The sequence below is a fragment of the Suncus etruscus genome, chromosome 17 (assembly GCF_024139225.1).
Source record: "Suncus etruscus isolate mSunEtr1 chromosome 17, mSunEtr1.pri.cur, whole genome shotgun sequence".
Taxonomy (NCBI): domain Eukaryota; kingdom Metazoa; phylum Chordata; class Mammalia; order Eulipotyphla; family Soricidae; genus Suncus; species Suncus etruscus.
In genome coordinates, this window is record NC_064864.1 from 37,968,149 (window position 1) to 37,984,818 (window position 16,670).

General features: G+C 36.7%; 1 protein-coding gene across 1 annotated transcript in view; it reads left to right on the forward strand.

Annotated features, from left to right (window-relative positions):
* The first annotated feature begins 843 nt into the window (after window positions 1-843).
* Window positions 844-16,670, forward strand: part of LGI1 (leucine rich glioma inactivated 1) — a 34,428-nt gene continuing 18,601 nt past the window's right edge. The window contains exons 1-2 of the mRNA XM_049790859.1: window positions 844-1,310; window positions 1,722-1,793. Coding sequence (XP_049646816.1) covers window positions 844-1,310; window positions 1,722-1,793 — 539 coding nt within the window. The remainder of the gene's footprint in view (window positions 1,311-1,721; window positions 1,794-16,670) is intronic.

The window sequence follows — 16,670 nt, forward strand, 5'->3', positions numbered from 1 at the left end:
TATAAGGCAGCCCTTTAAACACCCCTATTTCACAGATAAGGAAATAGAAGCAGAGATTACATTCTCGAGTCCATGGTAGAACTGGAACTTCAAAGTCAAGTCTCTAGCTATCTAGCTGAGTTGTTCCACTCTACCACAGCTTTCTAGACTAAAGGCAGGATTTTTGCAAAGCCCAGGAAGCCAAAGTCAGCTGCCTTCTGTTGGCAGGGAGCTTCTTGCAGGTTTGGGGTGCTCCTGCTAAGGAAGAGAGCAATGTACAGAAGTGATGAGGGCAAAATTTACTCAGAGCCCTGCAGGCTTCTCTTTCCTTCCCTCATCAGGGAAAGAAGGAAAGACTGACCCTTAGGGGGGAATGGGGGAGGGAGCAGATTATGAAAAGCAATAATTCATGCCCTGTTGATAAGTGTCAGAAAAGTATTTACTCACATTCATGCCCTGAAAAAGTCACGCTTGTCCATGTATTCTTATTTGTCTTTCAGTGATAGCTGGGGGTCAGGTGAGCTCAGCAAATGCTACCCAAGCTTTAGCCAAATGCTGCAGAGGGAGAGTTTCATTTAACTTCGTTTTTTCTAGCCAGGGCTGGCTCCAAAGCTGAGTTTTCCTTCGTAGGTTGTTTGCCACAAGGCAAAAGCAAATTCCCAGAGGTTTCTGAGATCGCCGAGATCCCATGCAAGATGACTGCTCCCACCCTCCCGCCCACCCACCCACTAATAAGACATAATGCCGTCCTATTTTTGGTAACAATTAAAGGGCCTCCCGGTGCAAGGAGAAAGCTGTTTATTTTCTGTTACATCACTTCACTTTGCCTTCGAAGGCTGCTCTGTGCTCAGTGTTTTCGTGGTGATGCAAGTCGACTCTCTCCTCCAGCAGTTGGATCCCTCCCATCTCACAGCACCTCACAGGTCCTTTCCCAGAGCAGTGCATTGCTGGAGCGAGGAGCAGCTCACGAATCAGCTGCAGGTCCCTGTTTTGAAAAGCAGATATACAGAGGCAAAAGAAAAAGGTGGACTCCTCTGTGACCTGGTCTTAGAGCAAGATAATCACCATCTGAATTCCAGAAGCCCTGTTCATGTTTGGGGATATTTTTTCGTCTGCATGGAATCAGAAAGAAACCAAAGGATGGGAAATGCCTGCATTCCCCTGAAAAGAATTGCTTATTTCCTATGTCTCTTATCTGCGCTTTTGCTGACTGAGGGGAAGAAACCAGCGAAGTCAAAATGCCCTGCCGTGTGTACTTGTACCAAAGATAATGCTTTATGTGAGAATGCCAGATCCATTCCACGCACCGTTCCTCCTGATGTTATCTCATTGTAAGGCCCGTAAGCATTTTGATATCTAATTTATGATGTAAAGATTCCAGTTGATTTATTTGGGGGGTTATGTCTCTGGGTAGAGGGGCATGGAAAGAGAGAGAGAAGGAAAAAAATTTTGCACGCTTGGCTTTTTTTTGGTAGTGCTAATATTTTGCTGCATTTAGCAATTTTGATTTTTTATTAGCTGCTATGAAACATGATTATATATATTCCTCACCCTGGACATTATTATGAGAAACCTGTAGTAGATTCATCTCCTACTTCATTTTGAAAGGACAGTCAGGTACTTCATAAAATAGTGTCAAAATAGTTACTGTTATGCTAAAACGGATTAACATAAGGTTTGTTCTGTGTGTGTCTCTCTGTGTGTGTCTGTCTGTTGTTTTGTTTTGTTTTGTTTTCTTTCAGATCCTTTGTGAGATCTGGTTTTACTGAAATCTCTGAAGGGAGTTTTTTATTCACACCATCGCTGCAGCTCTTGTGAGAAATATTTATATCATGACTATTTTTAATATAGCATATATATATATATATGAGTACGTCTTCTAGCAAAAACAATCTCAACATTCAATTTGTCAAATGTGACTCTATTTCTGGAAAGAAAATGCATATCAGTAAAGTGAGAGGTAGATGGGTTTGTTTGCAACTTGACTCCTAGGTGCAGGTTGATTCTTGCAATGGTAAATGTACTAACCTATAATCCTACCTACTTTCATGGCTAATTTTGAAGTTGTTGGAATGTTGCAACAATGATCATAATTCCATTCTACTATTTTACTTTCATTTTGACTTGGGAACTTAGGTTATTTTGCCTTCGAGTTTTTGAATTAGTCAGGACAGAACCAAATATAACATATGTGTTCAAGATGTTGTTTCCAGAGATATGGGGCAGCCTGCTACTCTGCATGCCTTAACAGGGAAGGGGTGGGGGGAATCTACAGTCTTTCTAGGTAATTACTTAAAATTTTTGTTCTCAAGAAGCTGTTTTCTTATCTCACCTAATTCATAATTAGTTCCCTTACCAGGAGGAGGAAAAAGAAAATATTACTACAGAATCATGTATGGAATTAGTCTTGGCTGTGTGTTTTAAGTTGTTCATGAGGGAACCATATATTCAGACTATGCCTAAAAATAGTCAAAAAATAAAAAGAGAGAGAGATTGAGCAGAAATCAGCTATTTTCTCAGGCATAACATAATAGTATTGTTTGGTCAGACACACTGCCTGGTAGTTGGGAGTGTTAGTTCTTAGATCTGGAACCCTGTCTCCCCTGTGCTCAAGTAGGCATCAGGCCAATGGATAAGGTAGTAGTTACATGAATTAGGACAGAATTAACTAATGGATTGATAATGTGATAAATTGAATTTTAGTTATCTTAATATACCTCTTTGAGTTTAAATGTACAGAGAGCCAAGGAGCATGGCTTTGGCAATAGAGTTGTGCAAAAATCTCACCATTCATCAGAACCTAGAACTGTGATCTAGTACCAATAACTAGCTCTTTCAGAACCTCAGTATCTCTGTCTGTAAAATGGAGGTGGGAACTCTTTGAAGGCCTGTGTTAGAGAGAAGTAAGATTTAAGTAGATAAAATAGGGTATTGAAAATGGTTATATGGCCTATAAAGATATTTTTTAAATATATATATATATGTGTGTGTGTAAAGAATTGAAGGCTATTATTTTGTCTATATGAAAAATGCCTAAAAGTGGTTTGACTATTCACAAACCTGATGAGGTGTTATACTATTATATAACAATGTTGGCTAATGTCTTCCTTCTAGCTAATGTGATTGAGTGGTTAACAATTGAGTAGAAGATTCCTAAGGGATGTATCTGATTGATGGCTAGTGGTGTGATTAGGGATAGTGTGTTAAGACATCAAAGATATCCCCAAAAGTCTGAAGCACAGAAAAGGGCAGTCTCTAATGCTGGTATCCAAAGAATTACATTTGTTGTATCTGGAAAAGAGATATATTGTGCTTATTTGTTCATGAATGTCTCATTTTAAAAGCATCCTTTGGTGATTTAAGGCATCTCCATTTTCCCAGGATAGTTAAATAGATCAGTTCTTAAAATTCAAGAAGAGTTTGGTGAACACACAGGTCACTCATATTCTAACACAAGATAGGTGTTAGCAGTGCCACAGAAAGATTGGAGTGATCACCCTAGTCATTTTGTACATCTCTACTTTGTTTTTGCTGGGTGAAAGCACAGATGTGGGACAACATTATAGAAATAGTTACTGGCTGCTACAGGGTAATTTGATTACTTTTATTTAGAATCACAGAGGGAAGCCAAGAAACTGGTTTTTAAATAGCCCACACTGAATGTGTGCCATGCCCCTGTGTCCCATGCTCCAAGTTCCTATGGAACATTCCAGACCTTATTTCTAAAAGCAGTTCAGGTTTCAGAAATGACAAAAGAGCGAGTAATCCTTGACTGGCATGCCTCTAGTTAACTCATACTAGTTAAGCTTGCACATCACAGATTTGTGCAAGGCATGATCTTATTCAGAATTTGTTGAGGTGCAATGTTTTGTGTTTAATTCTGGGATCCTAATTCTTAAGCTTTTCTCCTGCCCAATTTTTCTTTCTTCCCAATGTTTTATGTTGTGCTTTTCTTCTCAGGAAAGGGACTCATAAACTCATTTTCATTGACCAGGAAATAAATAGGCTCCAAGTATGAACTGTGGTAGAAAAAATGATTCACAAATAAAAAGAATTCTTCTATGGAATAGGGCCACCCAATACCCTGAAATCCCTATATGGACTCTCCACCTCCGCCATAAAGACAACGGGGCCTAAAACAGCCTTTGCCTGACTTCTGCCATCAGATCAGGTCTGGCTCACCCAGTCATTGATTGCATTTGCAATGAATTCTAACTGCATTTGTGACAATGATTGCCAAACTGACTTGTTAAATAGAAGAGAAAAACTTCAGATAGTCAGTCAGTTCAGCTGATTAGCATGCAAGGTAATGGTTTCTTGTTCTGTTTCTGAAAAGGAAACAAATTGCCCATTCCCAGTATACACATTGGTAATCTGAAATTTTTATCAGGGCTTCATATGCTTTCTAAGACCAGCAAAAAGACATGAATGAGAAGTACTTTTTGAAATTTCACACTAGGGTGCAGAGAAAACAGATGTCATCCCCCCTTAAGTCACCTACAGTGTTTGAAGGGGTTGTGGGGAGGGGGTGAAGATTGTGGTAGGCTGTGGTATAGTAAGGAAAAAAAAAGGCCACACTCTGTAGAGAGAAAGAATAACATTGTCCAACAAAAATCCATCCATATAATTTTTACAAAATACAATTTTTAAATTAGCTGTTAAGATTTTAAACAACAACCAAACCTTTCTTGAGTTAATGCTTTCACTTATTTGTTCTAGTTTCCTTTTAGTGATAGGAAGTGATGCTTGTAATGAATGCAATTTACATAAATGTGTTTTCACACGCCCTGTTCCGTTAGCTACAAACGGAAATTCTCAATGATCTAATCTCATCACAGAAGTAAAATTCAAATTTAAGGGTATAAAGTAGTCCCCAATTGCCATTTCTTTAGAAATTTTTAATGAAATAAATCCCTCTCTCATGAGAGTTCTTACAGGGAATAAATTACAAAGTTGCTTAATATCATGCTTTTTTTTTTTTTAGAAAAGCAATATAGGGGGAATGTAGATAATAATAATAGAAACAGTTATTTTCCCAGTTTTCTCTCTTCATCACTCATGTTATTGACAGCACACACACACAAACACACACACACACACACACACACACACACACACACGCACACACACACTCTTTTACAACCAAACTGCAAAATATTCTCTTTTCAAGCTCTGTAGACTTAACTGATAATCTCATTTATCATTTATTAGAGCTTTTGTGCTGTATCTTTCATGGAGGATTATCAATAGTTATGGTTTTAAAAAACAGCTGGCATGTTATAAACATAGATCTTGTTTACTAAGTATTAGTTGAAGCCAATGCATACTTTTTGGTTTTACACTGAAATCCCCTCTTTGACTCTTACTAGAACATCTTGGTCATGCTCAAATGCTATCTTATGTTAAATATACCTTATCATACTTCTCATAAATTGAATAGAAAGTGAACGGAACCAAAAAAAGGATGAGTCAGTATTTGTTCATTGACATTATGATGTCAAACTATTTCAACAGAGCTTTCTAGTGTACCAGAACTTATAAGCAAAGCTCACAAAGTTTTTCATTAGACCCTCCAGCTTGAATATATTTTGTCCCCCTCTGACTTCCTCTAGGTTTTTGACACAAGGAAAATCACATTAAACTTCACAGGTTCTTCATTTGACTACGGATATCCTTTTCTTCTGAAGGCTAACATTCCCTCTATTCTGAATGTCTGAGAGGACATTCTGAAATGTTAGTGAAAATGATAAAAATTCTTCAACACAAAGAAGACCTTTTTTTCTGACTTACTTTTCCTTGCTCAGCAAATGCGAGTGTTTATTCATTGTATAATTTCCAGCAGTAACATTATGAAATCAATGCTTCCCATTTTAGCAGACACTGTAACAGGCTATTTGAGGGGTACAAAGATGAGCAATATCTCTCTTTTCCTACTCTCATATGGTGGTTACAATCTAGTGATTACCCCTTAAAAGGTAAATTATATTTTGCCTGTGTTTGAATGTATTGTGGTTAGTTTTTAAAGCTTTTTCTCATCTACTCAGAATGGGATTTAGTTTTTGGTGTTAATGGTGATGCATGCTAGTTGGTTACCCTGTGACTGATGTAGGCTACCAAATCATTGCAGGGGCTTTCCAGTGACAGCTGTTATATCAAAATATTAGACATTGAGGTTCTGGAAATGTGGCAAATAGCTAAGATCACAGGTTTTATCTTTAAATTATCTTAGATTCAAATCCCAACTCTGTGGTTTACTAGTTCTGTGATTTGTGACAAGTTTCACCATGCCTTGTTTTGTGCATCTTTAAAATGGGCAATAACTATATTGCCAATTACACAGAATTACAGAGGATTAAGTGAAACAATACAAGTAAAATACTTGGTGCAGTTCCTGTAACGCAATAAACATTAGCTTTTACTATAGTTTCTAATAATCGCTTTCATTTGCAAGACCATCACATCAGATTAGCATTTTGATTGTATAGGGTGAGCTTGCCTACAATCATAGCTTTTAAAGTATGTTGTTCTATATATAGATTTTATCAACATGTTAAAGTCTTTCCTTCAAATATTTCTCTTAGGAAACACGAACTATTTACTTCACTGGGAGTGGGGAAGAAAAGACATAATGCTTTCACTTCTTCATATAAAAACATTGGCACCAGGGGCCAGCGAGGTGGCGCTAGAGGTAAGGTGTTTGCCTTGCAAGCGCTAGCCAAGGACTGACCGTGGTTCGATCTCCCGGTGTCCCATATGGTCTCCCCAAGCCAGGGGCAATTTCTGAGCACGTAGCCAGGAATAACACCTGAGCATCAAATGGGTGTGGCCCGAAAAACCAAAACCAAACCAAAACAAAACAAAACAAAAAGCATTGGCACCAGGGGCTGAAGTGTTAGCACAGTGGTAGGGCATTTACCTTGCACTGATCCAGGACAGATCCTGGACAGACCAGGAGTAACACCTGAGCACCACTGGATGTGACCCAAAAACCAAAAAGAAAAAACATTGGTACCATATTTTGTAAAAACATGTCTAATTTTGATTAAGATAATTAAGAGAAGAGAAAATACAGTTTATGAATGCTTTTAAAATTAAGTTGTTAATTTTTTAAAAATAGGTATTATATTTTATTCTTGGCTCTGCATTTAGAAGTTACTCCTGGCAGGCTTGGGAGACCATGTGGGTTGCAAGGGATCAAACCTGGGTTGGCCATATGCAAGGTAAATGCTCTACCTGCTGTGCTATCACTTCTGCCCCTAATTATTTTAAATGCAAGCAAATTAAATCTACCAATTAAATAACTACCATTATTCTATATTTAGACAAACAGTTCAATAGTAATATAGAAAGAGGTTTGAACTAGAAGTAAAGAAAGATGGATTCGAAATCCAGTTCAATGGGTTAATAATGATTGTGTACCTTAGGTTGGTCACAATATTTTTGGACCTCAGATAATATATACATATTTTTATACATAGTACATATAGACATAATATATACACAATACAAAGGATAGATTAATTGATGTTTCTTGAACTCAAATTGAATAGTTTTTGGTGGTAAGGCAAATGAATGAGTTGATTTAATACAATAGGAGTGGTAGTGCCTGGGGTTGAGCAGAGAAGACACATAGTACTAAAAAATGTCATTTTTAGCTTCAACTAATTGCTTCTGTAGAAAATGAATATATACCATATTTTCCTAATTTGGGGGAAAAGAAGAAATCTGAAGTGAATTTTTAACAAATTTGAGACCAAAACAAAATAAGTTGACATTTTGTAATATTCATACACAACTAAGGTCTCATCTGACTTTCAAAAGTCTATTATATTTTATTATATTCTACACATGAAGTTCTTCTAATTAATATAATATATAAAGCAGACAATATTCATTATGCATACTTCTAACAAACTAGGAAAATTACTGAAATGATCTCATATAATGGACTATTATAAAATTATTAAAATTATGCTTCAGTTTTCTAAGATGGTCCTTGAATACTTTACTAGGAACATTTTTTCCTAGGTGACTATTCACAAGACAATATTTCAGTATATTCCTGTGGGCAAAAATTAGGGGTAAATTATTAGTTCCCTTAACATGGCATGACAATAGCTATATGTAATATAAAATGGGATTGAGAAGCTAGGGTATGAAAGACAGTACAAAGGGTAAGGTACTTGCCTTGCAATTGGTTAACCCAGATTCAATCCCCAGAAGCTCATATGGTCTTCCTATCCTTGCTCAGAATAACCCTTGAACATAGAGATGGACTAAGCCCAAAGTACAAGTCAGGAATAAACACTGAGTACAGTCAGATGTGGTGCAATAAAGAAGATGGAGAAGGAAAAGAAGAAACAATGAGCCTCTTTTGAGAACACACTTGAGTTTTTTGAACAAATAACTTTTTTGTTTGTTTGTTTTGGGGCCATGCCCAACTGCACTCAGGGGTTACTCTTGGCTCTGAACTCAAATAATTCCTGGCAGGATTGGGGGCCATATGGAGTGCTGGGGATTGAGCCTGGGTCCATCCTGGATTGGCAGCATGCAAGGCAAATGCCCTACCACTGTGCTATTGCTCTAACCCCTGAACAAAGAACTCTTGATTTGGGATGTCATACATTATCTTCAACTGGATTTTCATGGCTAAACAAGACTAGATCCTACTTCCAGAATTGTGTCTGCTGCTAATTTATTTCTTTATTGTGTTTGTTTTGCCACACATATGCTCATGGAAGCAGGCAGTGCTGGGGATTGAATCCAGGGACCTCTCATGCAAAAAATATGCTCCAACCTTTTGAAGTATTTTTCTGGTCCTTCCAGTATAATTTATAAGGCATACAAATAAAGCCAGGTGAAATTTTTTTAAAGGGGGAATTTGTCATTTTTATAATGTCTGACACAAAACACTTTATAAATTTTATTTTTTACTTAAGCATCATAATAAAATAACATTTTATTTTAATGTGAGGTGAGCATGATCATTTATATTTTACAGATGAAATGCTGAATCATAGAAGAATTAAGGATTCTTCTCAGTGTCACACCCTAAAACGTGGTAAAGCTGAATTTAAATTCACATCATCACTTTAAAACACTCCAACTTCCTCTTGAACATGAATCACTAGATTTGACTTTGCATAGTTTTGTTCCCAAAATCAAACTCTCTCTCCAAGGGTCAACCTTTGCCATTAACTAGTGTATTCAGAAGGAATGTGTCCTGATTCCTGGGCACAATTATTGAAAAGGAGTTTTCAAAAACCCTTTGAAAGAATGGCAGCATTGCTGGCAAGAACATTGAGTTTCCCTAGGATTCAAATCTCATTTGTATGTGCAGGAGAGACAAAGAAGAAGAGAGACAGAGAGACAAAGAGAGACAGAGGAGAAATACAGAGACAGAGACAGCAGGACAGAGATGGTGAGAGGCCAAAATATAGAGATACACAGAATAGTAAGAGTTTATTTGCTTTCAATTTCTTCTTACACCATTTTTTTTCGAATCTTATGTTATATGGAACAGGTGTCCTGAAATAGAAGTCTTCTGAGTTCAGATAATTCATGGAAATATATCTTCTGTCTTTGCTTGGCTGTGTACAATGAACCTTGGTATTTTTTGCAACATCTATATTACGTAGGTCCTATGAAACATTCTTTGGGACTCTATACCTTTGGCATTTATTTTCTTTGTTAGTCTACACATCTTGTTTTAAGGAAACTTTGCTAGCAGAGTTTTGAGAGATAGAGGAAAAATTTCATCTCAAAAGATTCATTAAACCATTTACATGTTGTATGAGTAAGTCACACAGCTTTATTATTATGGGCTCATTGAAAACAATACCTAAGAGTCAGGCTCACTAGGACCACCAGGTAGGTCCAGCAGCAGCAGCAGCAGCAGCTTTGCAACACTTCTTTGGAAATCAAGCAATGAATTTTGTGGAGAATTCATATATATACATGCAGTCTGTTTCACAAGAAAAAAATTCCCTTTGTTTAAATTACATTCTCACTGTTTCAATTCTGAGTAGGTTCCCTCATGGCTACTTCTCAAATAGCTAAATCAGCACATTCCACACTCCATGAAATATTCTCTTTGGGTAAAGCTCAATGTTAAAGTGGTTTCATTAGCAATAATATTGAGGAACATCATGTTTTAGTATCTTATGAAGGATCTCAATTTACTTAAGGATAGAAAGCCTCATCTAACTAAAAACCCTGATTAAATCCTGTACTCACTTTACCCAACTTTTATTTTTTGTGTGTGTCAGGACTCTCCACTCTAGGAAGACTTTGTCTATGCCAAGGAGTATACTCTGAGCAAAGGCTGTTCTAGATTTGCTACAGGTACTGAATGAATCTGACAGGACTAAAAGTGGAAGCTCAGTCTTGTGATTTTCACTAGCTGCAGGAGAAAGCATACCAGAATCCCAGCCCAGAGTCCTGGCTCTGCCAGTTATATGCATCAGTTACTTTTCTTCCTCACCCTGCTTATATTTTAATTGGAGAATATAAAGCCTATGTTATAATGTTTTCTTGAGGATTCAAATGAGTGAATAAATGCAAGTTGCTATAGATGAAGCCTTTGATAAAATAGGCCTCAGAACAAAATATAACTTTTCTTTTTTTGATGTTAACAGGGTCAAGGAGACGCAGACTGAATAAATCAATGTGGGAGGGTGGGCTGTAAACTGGTTATCATCAGAATGAAAAATATTCAGTTGTCTTGGGATAAAAGATGATGAGCTAATGTGTAGATTCATGCTTAAAACTTTGATAGTGAGTATTCCCAAAATAGTCCTAAAGCAATTCCTGCAAATCGAAAACTTGTGTTCTATTCCTGGCCTTGCTACTGACAAAGTATGGCCTTGGACACATCACTTATCTTGGCCATGCCTCAATTTTCTACCTGGTAAATAAGAATTGAGTTATATAGCTCTTTGAAAAATTGGGGAGAGTGTAAATCATAGGTAGAAGTTGGTCCCGGCTTTGTCCTCAGGACCATATGTGAAGGCAATGATTTGAACTGATAACATGCTGGGGAAGAGCCTAACTTACTGCAATATATCTCTCCAGCTGTCTCTCAGATTCTAACTCTCAAATTTATGTGTAGTAAGTATCAGGTGACTTCCCATCAATTCTGATTCTGGATTTTCAGTATTAATCAATCCTTAATTATGCTTTAGAACCAGGTGAATTTCTTTGAAAATGTTTTTAAGGGTGAGTTAATAAATGAAATAATAAGCCTATGTGTAATACTTCCTTATATTAAGAACATATTTAAAAATATTCAAATGTCAATTATTCATGTGGCACATGTACTCAGAAAGTGTGCATTATTGAGAATGACTCATCAGTCTATTATTAATTATCATTCAGACAGCCAGCTCTGTTCTTTTGAGTAAAGAAGAATATTATTAACAACCAAAGGGTCTAAATGACTTAAGCAAAACCAGATCTAAAAAGAGTTGTTGGGTCTTTCTGCTGTGTCCCAAATATTCTACCTCCCCAATCTGAACATCTTTAAACATCTGTGCAATATTATAAACATACAGACATACATATGTACCCCCAAAATATGCACACTTGTGAGTGTATATTGCCCATGGCTGCCTTATGCCTTGGATAATGCCCACATCACTTCTCTTGAGCAGGTAGTCATTTAAATAGATCTCATTGCAATATTAATCATAAAATCAGACCAAAAAATTTAAGAACTATCCCGAGGAAATCAGGAAGAATAAATAACAACAGATAAAATCACAAATTAGAAAGTAGTCAGAATAATAAAGAAATCCAAGATATGATTCCTAGAAAAAAAATCTATAAATGGAAGACGTTTGAATGAAATGTGACTCGCTAATCTCGATTTCCTTAGTTTAAAAACTAAGGTTTGGCTAAAGAATCTTCACAAGGTTTTGCATTTCTGATATTTGATGGCCATGTTCTTTCCTCAGCTATTCTATGGAAGATTAGGAGACATCAAACGTACTAGTTCACGTATTTATTAGAATCTTCTATGACATTTTATTATTACAATTTCTAATTTAACATATTTTGAAACAGATTTACCTAATTAATGCAGTCTTATGTAGTAAGTCAAGTCTACTAGCTGACAAGTCAAATTCTCTATGTTAAGTCGTCTCTTTTTCATCCAGCATGGTCTTTCCTGGGTGGTGGCTGTATGAAAGAAACCTCTAAATCATTTATGTTTTATATTCAGGAATTATTTCTCTAGGTTAGAAGGCAAAGTGCAGACCACTTGTGGGCCAAAGCTAATTTTTTTTTATTTTGTTGGTTGTTGGGCCACACTAGGTGGTGCTCCTGGCTCTGCATTCAGATTCCCTTCACATTGTGCACCTTCCCTGATCCCACAAGAGGGTTATGGGTTAATGACCCATAATTCTTGGCTTTAATATGCCCCCTTTCCCTTTCATGGACTCTCATCTCTTGCCTTTCAGCTGTTTGTTGAACACCAATCCTTCTAATATACAACCAAACCCTATTTTCTTCTTCATTCTTTGATTTTTTTTTTCATTTTATTCCTTTTTTAAAAAATTTTTCCTCCACAACTAGCTGATGTGGGGTTTGCTTGGGATTTACTTCCAGCTTTGTGCTTAGGAATCACTGTGACAAGACTTGGGGGACTAATATAGTGCTGAGAATTGAATCCAAGTCAGCTAGTTACAAGGCAAGAAATAACCCCTATGTTATTTCTCTGTCTCCTCTTTAACCTCTCTACCCCTTCAACATTCTGAGCTTTGCTTCTTTTGAATTACATTCCAGTGACCCTAACTTTTCAGTTTAACCAAGATTCCTCTATAAACTAGATTGCCTTTGTATTAATTTATTGCTTGTGAGTAAATGTTACACATCCTTATAGAAAGTCAGAAGGCATCATGAATGACCCAGTGGTATTGGAGTTAGCAAATTTTATAGATCTCATTGCAATTTTAATCATAAAATCAAACAAAAAATTTTAAGAACTATCCCAAGGAAATCACAAATTAGAAAGTGGTAAGAATAATAAATAAATCCAAGATATGATTCCTAGAAAAAAATCTATAAAATAGAAGACATTTGAATGAAACATGACTCTCTAATGAAGTAGACAAATACTATTCAACAGACTTCAGGTAAATTTTGGTAAATATTTATAGAAGAGTCAAAGTAATAGCTTACCTCATATCATAATTTTAAAAGCCCAAATGGATTAAAAAAAGTCAGATGTAAAAATTGCTTTTGAATTTGGTTTGGGGACCACACCTAGTGGAACTTGGTTTATACTCTTGGTACAGTACTCATGGCTCACTCATGGTCATAATTAGTGTCAGAGATGGAACATGGGGACACTCTAGCCTTTTAAGTTATCTCCTGCCCACCCTCCTTCTTTTATTTATAAAAATGTGGAAAGATGTAAGAAATATTTTACTAGTGTCCAGATAGGGAGCATTTTAGGAATGAAAATAAAGAAAAGAACAAAATGTATGGCATATTCTAGCAAAATACTATATATCATAAAAACTTCTATCTTCAAAATCATAAATAAAGAAGCAAATCATAATTAGTAAGGAAAACAGCATCAAATAGGACAGGAAAATAATAGAAAATTTTTTTTCTTTTTTTTAAGGCCTAGCAAAAGGTTTAATAAGCTTTTCTTCTTATTTTTTTTAAGGATGAGTTAAAGAAGTACAGCAAAAACATTGTTAGAGTGGCAATTGTTGTTTGCATAGGTACAGCAAAATATGGAGGACATGGAAAGGAAAATCCTTGGCCTAACAAGGAGACCTTACCCCGAAGTTTTCTGGCATAAGACCATTTCTAGGCTCCAGGCATACTAGGTTGTCCAACCCAAGTCATTGTCTGTAGTGCCAATAAACCTTCTCTCCCCTCCCCCCCACAGTCACTGTTGTTGGTGTCAGGTTTCTGTAGTTAAAGATTCTGGAATCTGTGCACATCCTATATTAAAGTCTGGATGATGTGGAGCGTCCTCTAGTTTCACTTCACAATTAGAGGGCAATGCAGATAGTCCTGCCCTGAAAGCAGGTGGTTGTTGCTGTTAAGTCTTCTTGGTGTTAAGGGACCTCTCTTTGGAGTAGATCGATGCCAGGGCAGCGGTAGGATCTTTCGTGATAGAGGATTGCTCCCAGGTGATGTTATAGATAACCATGGTTGTTTCATAGATGGCATCCTGGTTCAGGGGTGAATGGACAGTGCCAGTTCTTCTGGAGATTTTCTTTAATTCTTCGATTTTGTTCTTTGTACAGTGTAGGATGATACCCAGTTAGGAGGTTGGTATGCTTGAAGTGTTCAGTGTGATGTCAGTAATCCACCCTGGATCTCCCACATTCAAATGTGTTCACTAGCCCTGGCCTCCATAAGATTCTTAATAAATTAAAAAAAATGCTTATAAATTGCCAAAAATTTATAGAAAAGGAGATACAAATGATAATACTAACATGAGAATATGGCAAAATAATTTGTTATGGGACCACCCCTGACTATGCTCAGAGTTCCTTACTCCTTACTCAATGCTTACTACCAGTATCTTTGGATAATATATATTATTGTGGTGATCTTTATTTTCTTCTTTAAATGAATATGTAGTTTCCATAAGCAGAATACACCAAACTGCATTAAAAACTTTCCATTTCTGGGCCAGAGATATAGTACAGCAGGTAGGTACTTGTCGTGAATGCAGTTCACCCAAGTTCAATCCTCAGAACCCCGTATGGTCCCCCCAATCCTCCCAGGAGTGATCCCTGAGCACAGAGCCTGGAGTAAGGCTGAGCATAGCTGGGTGTGGTATCCTCTCCCCACTGAAAATTTAATATTCTTTAAAAATGTTTTAATTATAACACCATGATTTACCAAGTAGTTCATAATACAGTCATGAATACAGTCATGCCATGCATTAAATGTTTACACACTAATCACCACTAGTGTGACCTTGCCTTCACTAGTGTCCCCAATTTCCCACATATCACCTTATTGTGCATCCTTGCAAGCACAAATTAATTTATTTCATATTGCTGTTACAACACAAAGGAAATGGAATCATCAAAACATATCAACAAGAGCCTATTTGAAATCATTGTTATGTCTCTTCATGGTGTTACTAAAGTCAGAGTCTAAGGATTTTCCCAGCTGTTGGTGCAAGTTGAGAACTTCTGTGTTACTATTTAGGCTCACTGAGCTTGATAGATTTCTAGTAACTGTTCTGTCAGATTTCCTGTGATACTACTGGGCTGACTACTATATGATTTTGAAGTATCCAGTATCTATAGATTTAAAACAAATTTAGTGGCTTAACAATTTGATAAGATTAAGTTGTGGAACAGGGCTGTTGGATGGTGAAGGGTGTGGTGCTGGCCTGTTTTGGTTCATGCAGAAAGAGGAATCTGACCACATCCATTCTGAGAATTGAATATTCAAAATCAGCCTGGATAAGACTACCTGGGAAGTACCAATGGTCAGTATTTTCTTTTATGAAAAAAATTTTTTGACATTTTTTACTTGAAAATAACATGGGTTAATGTGATTTTAATTTGACTTTGAGACTATTTAAATGATTGATTCATTAAAGCGATTTTTCTTCTTTTTCCCTTCAGTTTTATTTAGGCATCATGATTTATGGTACAGTTAATAATAGAATTTCAGACACACAATGATTCAATACTGTCCCCATTACCTATTTAGAGTATTTCCAACTAATGTCTGAAGGTCCCTTCCCACCCCTTATTCATCCTCTTGGCAAACTCATTTTTTAAAATAATTTTGATTTTGACTTTATGGCATAAGCCCTTATGAGGAGGCAAGGAAAGAGATATCTAAAAAGCCTAGAGAATTTGCTTTACATACATGAGACCCTGTATTAGATCCCTGTACTCAGCCCCCACCGACCTCATCCCCAGTGCCTTCAGGTGTAACACTCGGTGATCTGCAGGCTCTAGTAACACTGCATCACTGGGCCTAAATACCTGTCAGTTCTGTACAGGTGGATCTGGTATTGCAAGATTGGTCTTGAGCTCATGAAAACTAGGAAATAAACCCTTGAAAGCTAGAAATTCTTACAAATTGATCTGTAATTTGAGGGGTCCAAACTTGGCAATAATCAGGGGTTATTCCTAGCTCTGCACTCAAGAATCACTCCTGGCAAAGCTAAGGGATCATATGGGATGCTGGGAATCAAACCAATGCTGGCAGTGAACAAGGCAAGCATGGTACACATTTCAGCTCCCAGTATTTTTAATTATATCTTTCAGAATATAGACAATAAAATCACATGTGTCTCTTCACTAAAAGAGTAATTGGTATATGAAAAGAGCACTACATGAGGAGTCAGACCTTGTGGTTTTGAGCAAAGCTGTTAATTGTCTTCTAAGCCTCAATTTTCTCCTATGAAACAGATATTAATACCTGCCCTATGATTTTCCTAGAGTTATTCCAAAGACCAAATGAGACAGTCCAGCAGGAGTCTGACTTGTGCAATATTTTAAGGATAACAATCATTTAAAGAGTAAGCCAGCCTTGCCTGGAATGATAGTTGCTATGTACAGTCTTCCTAAATTTTCTTTCTTGCTAAAGAAATATATACTGCCTTGGCTGCAAAGGAAAAAAAAAACTCTACTCCTCCCACAGTCCCTCTCTTTGCTGAGTTCAAATATATTTCAAGGAATCTATGAAGTAGCAAA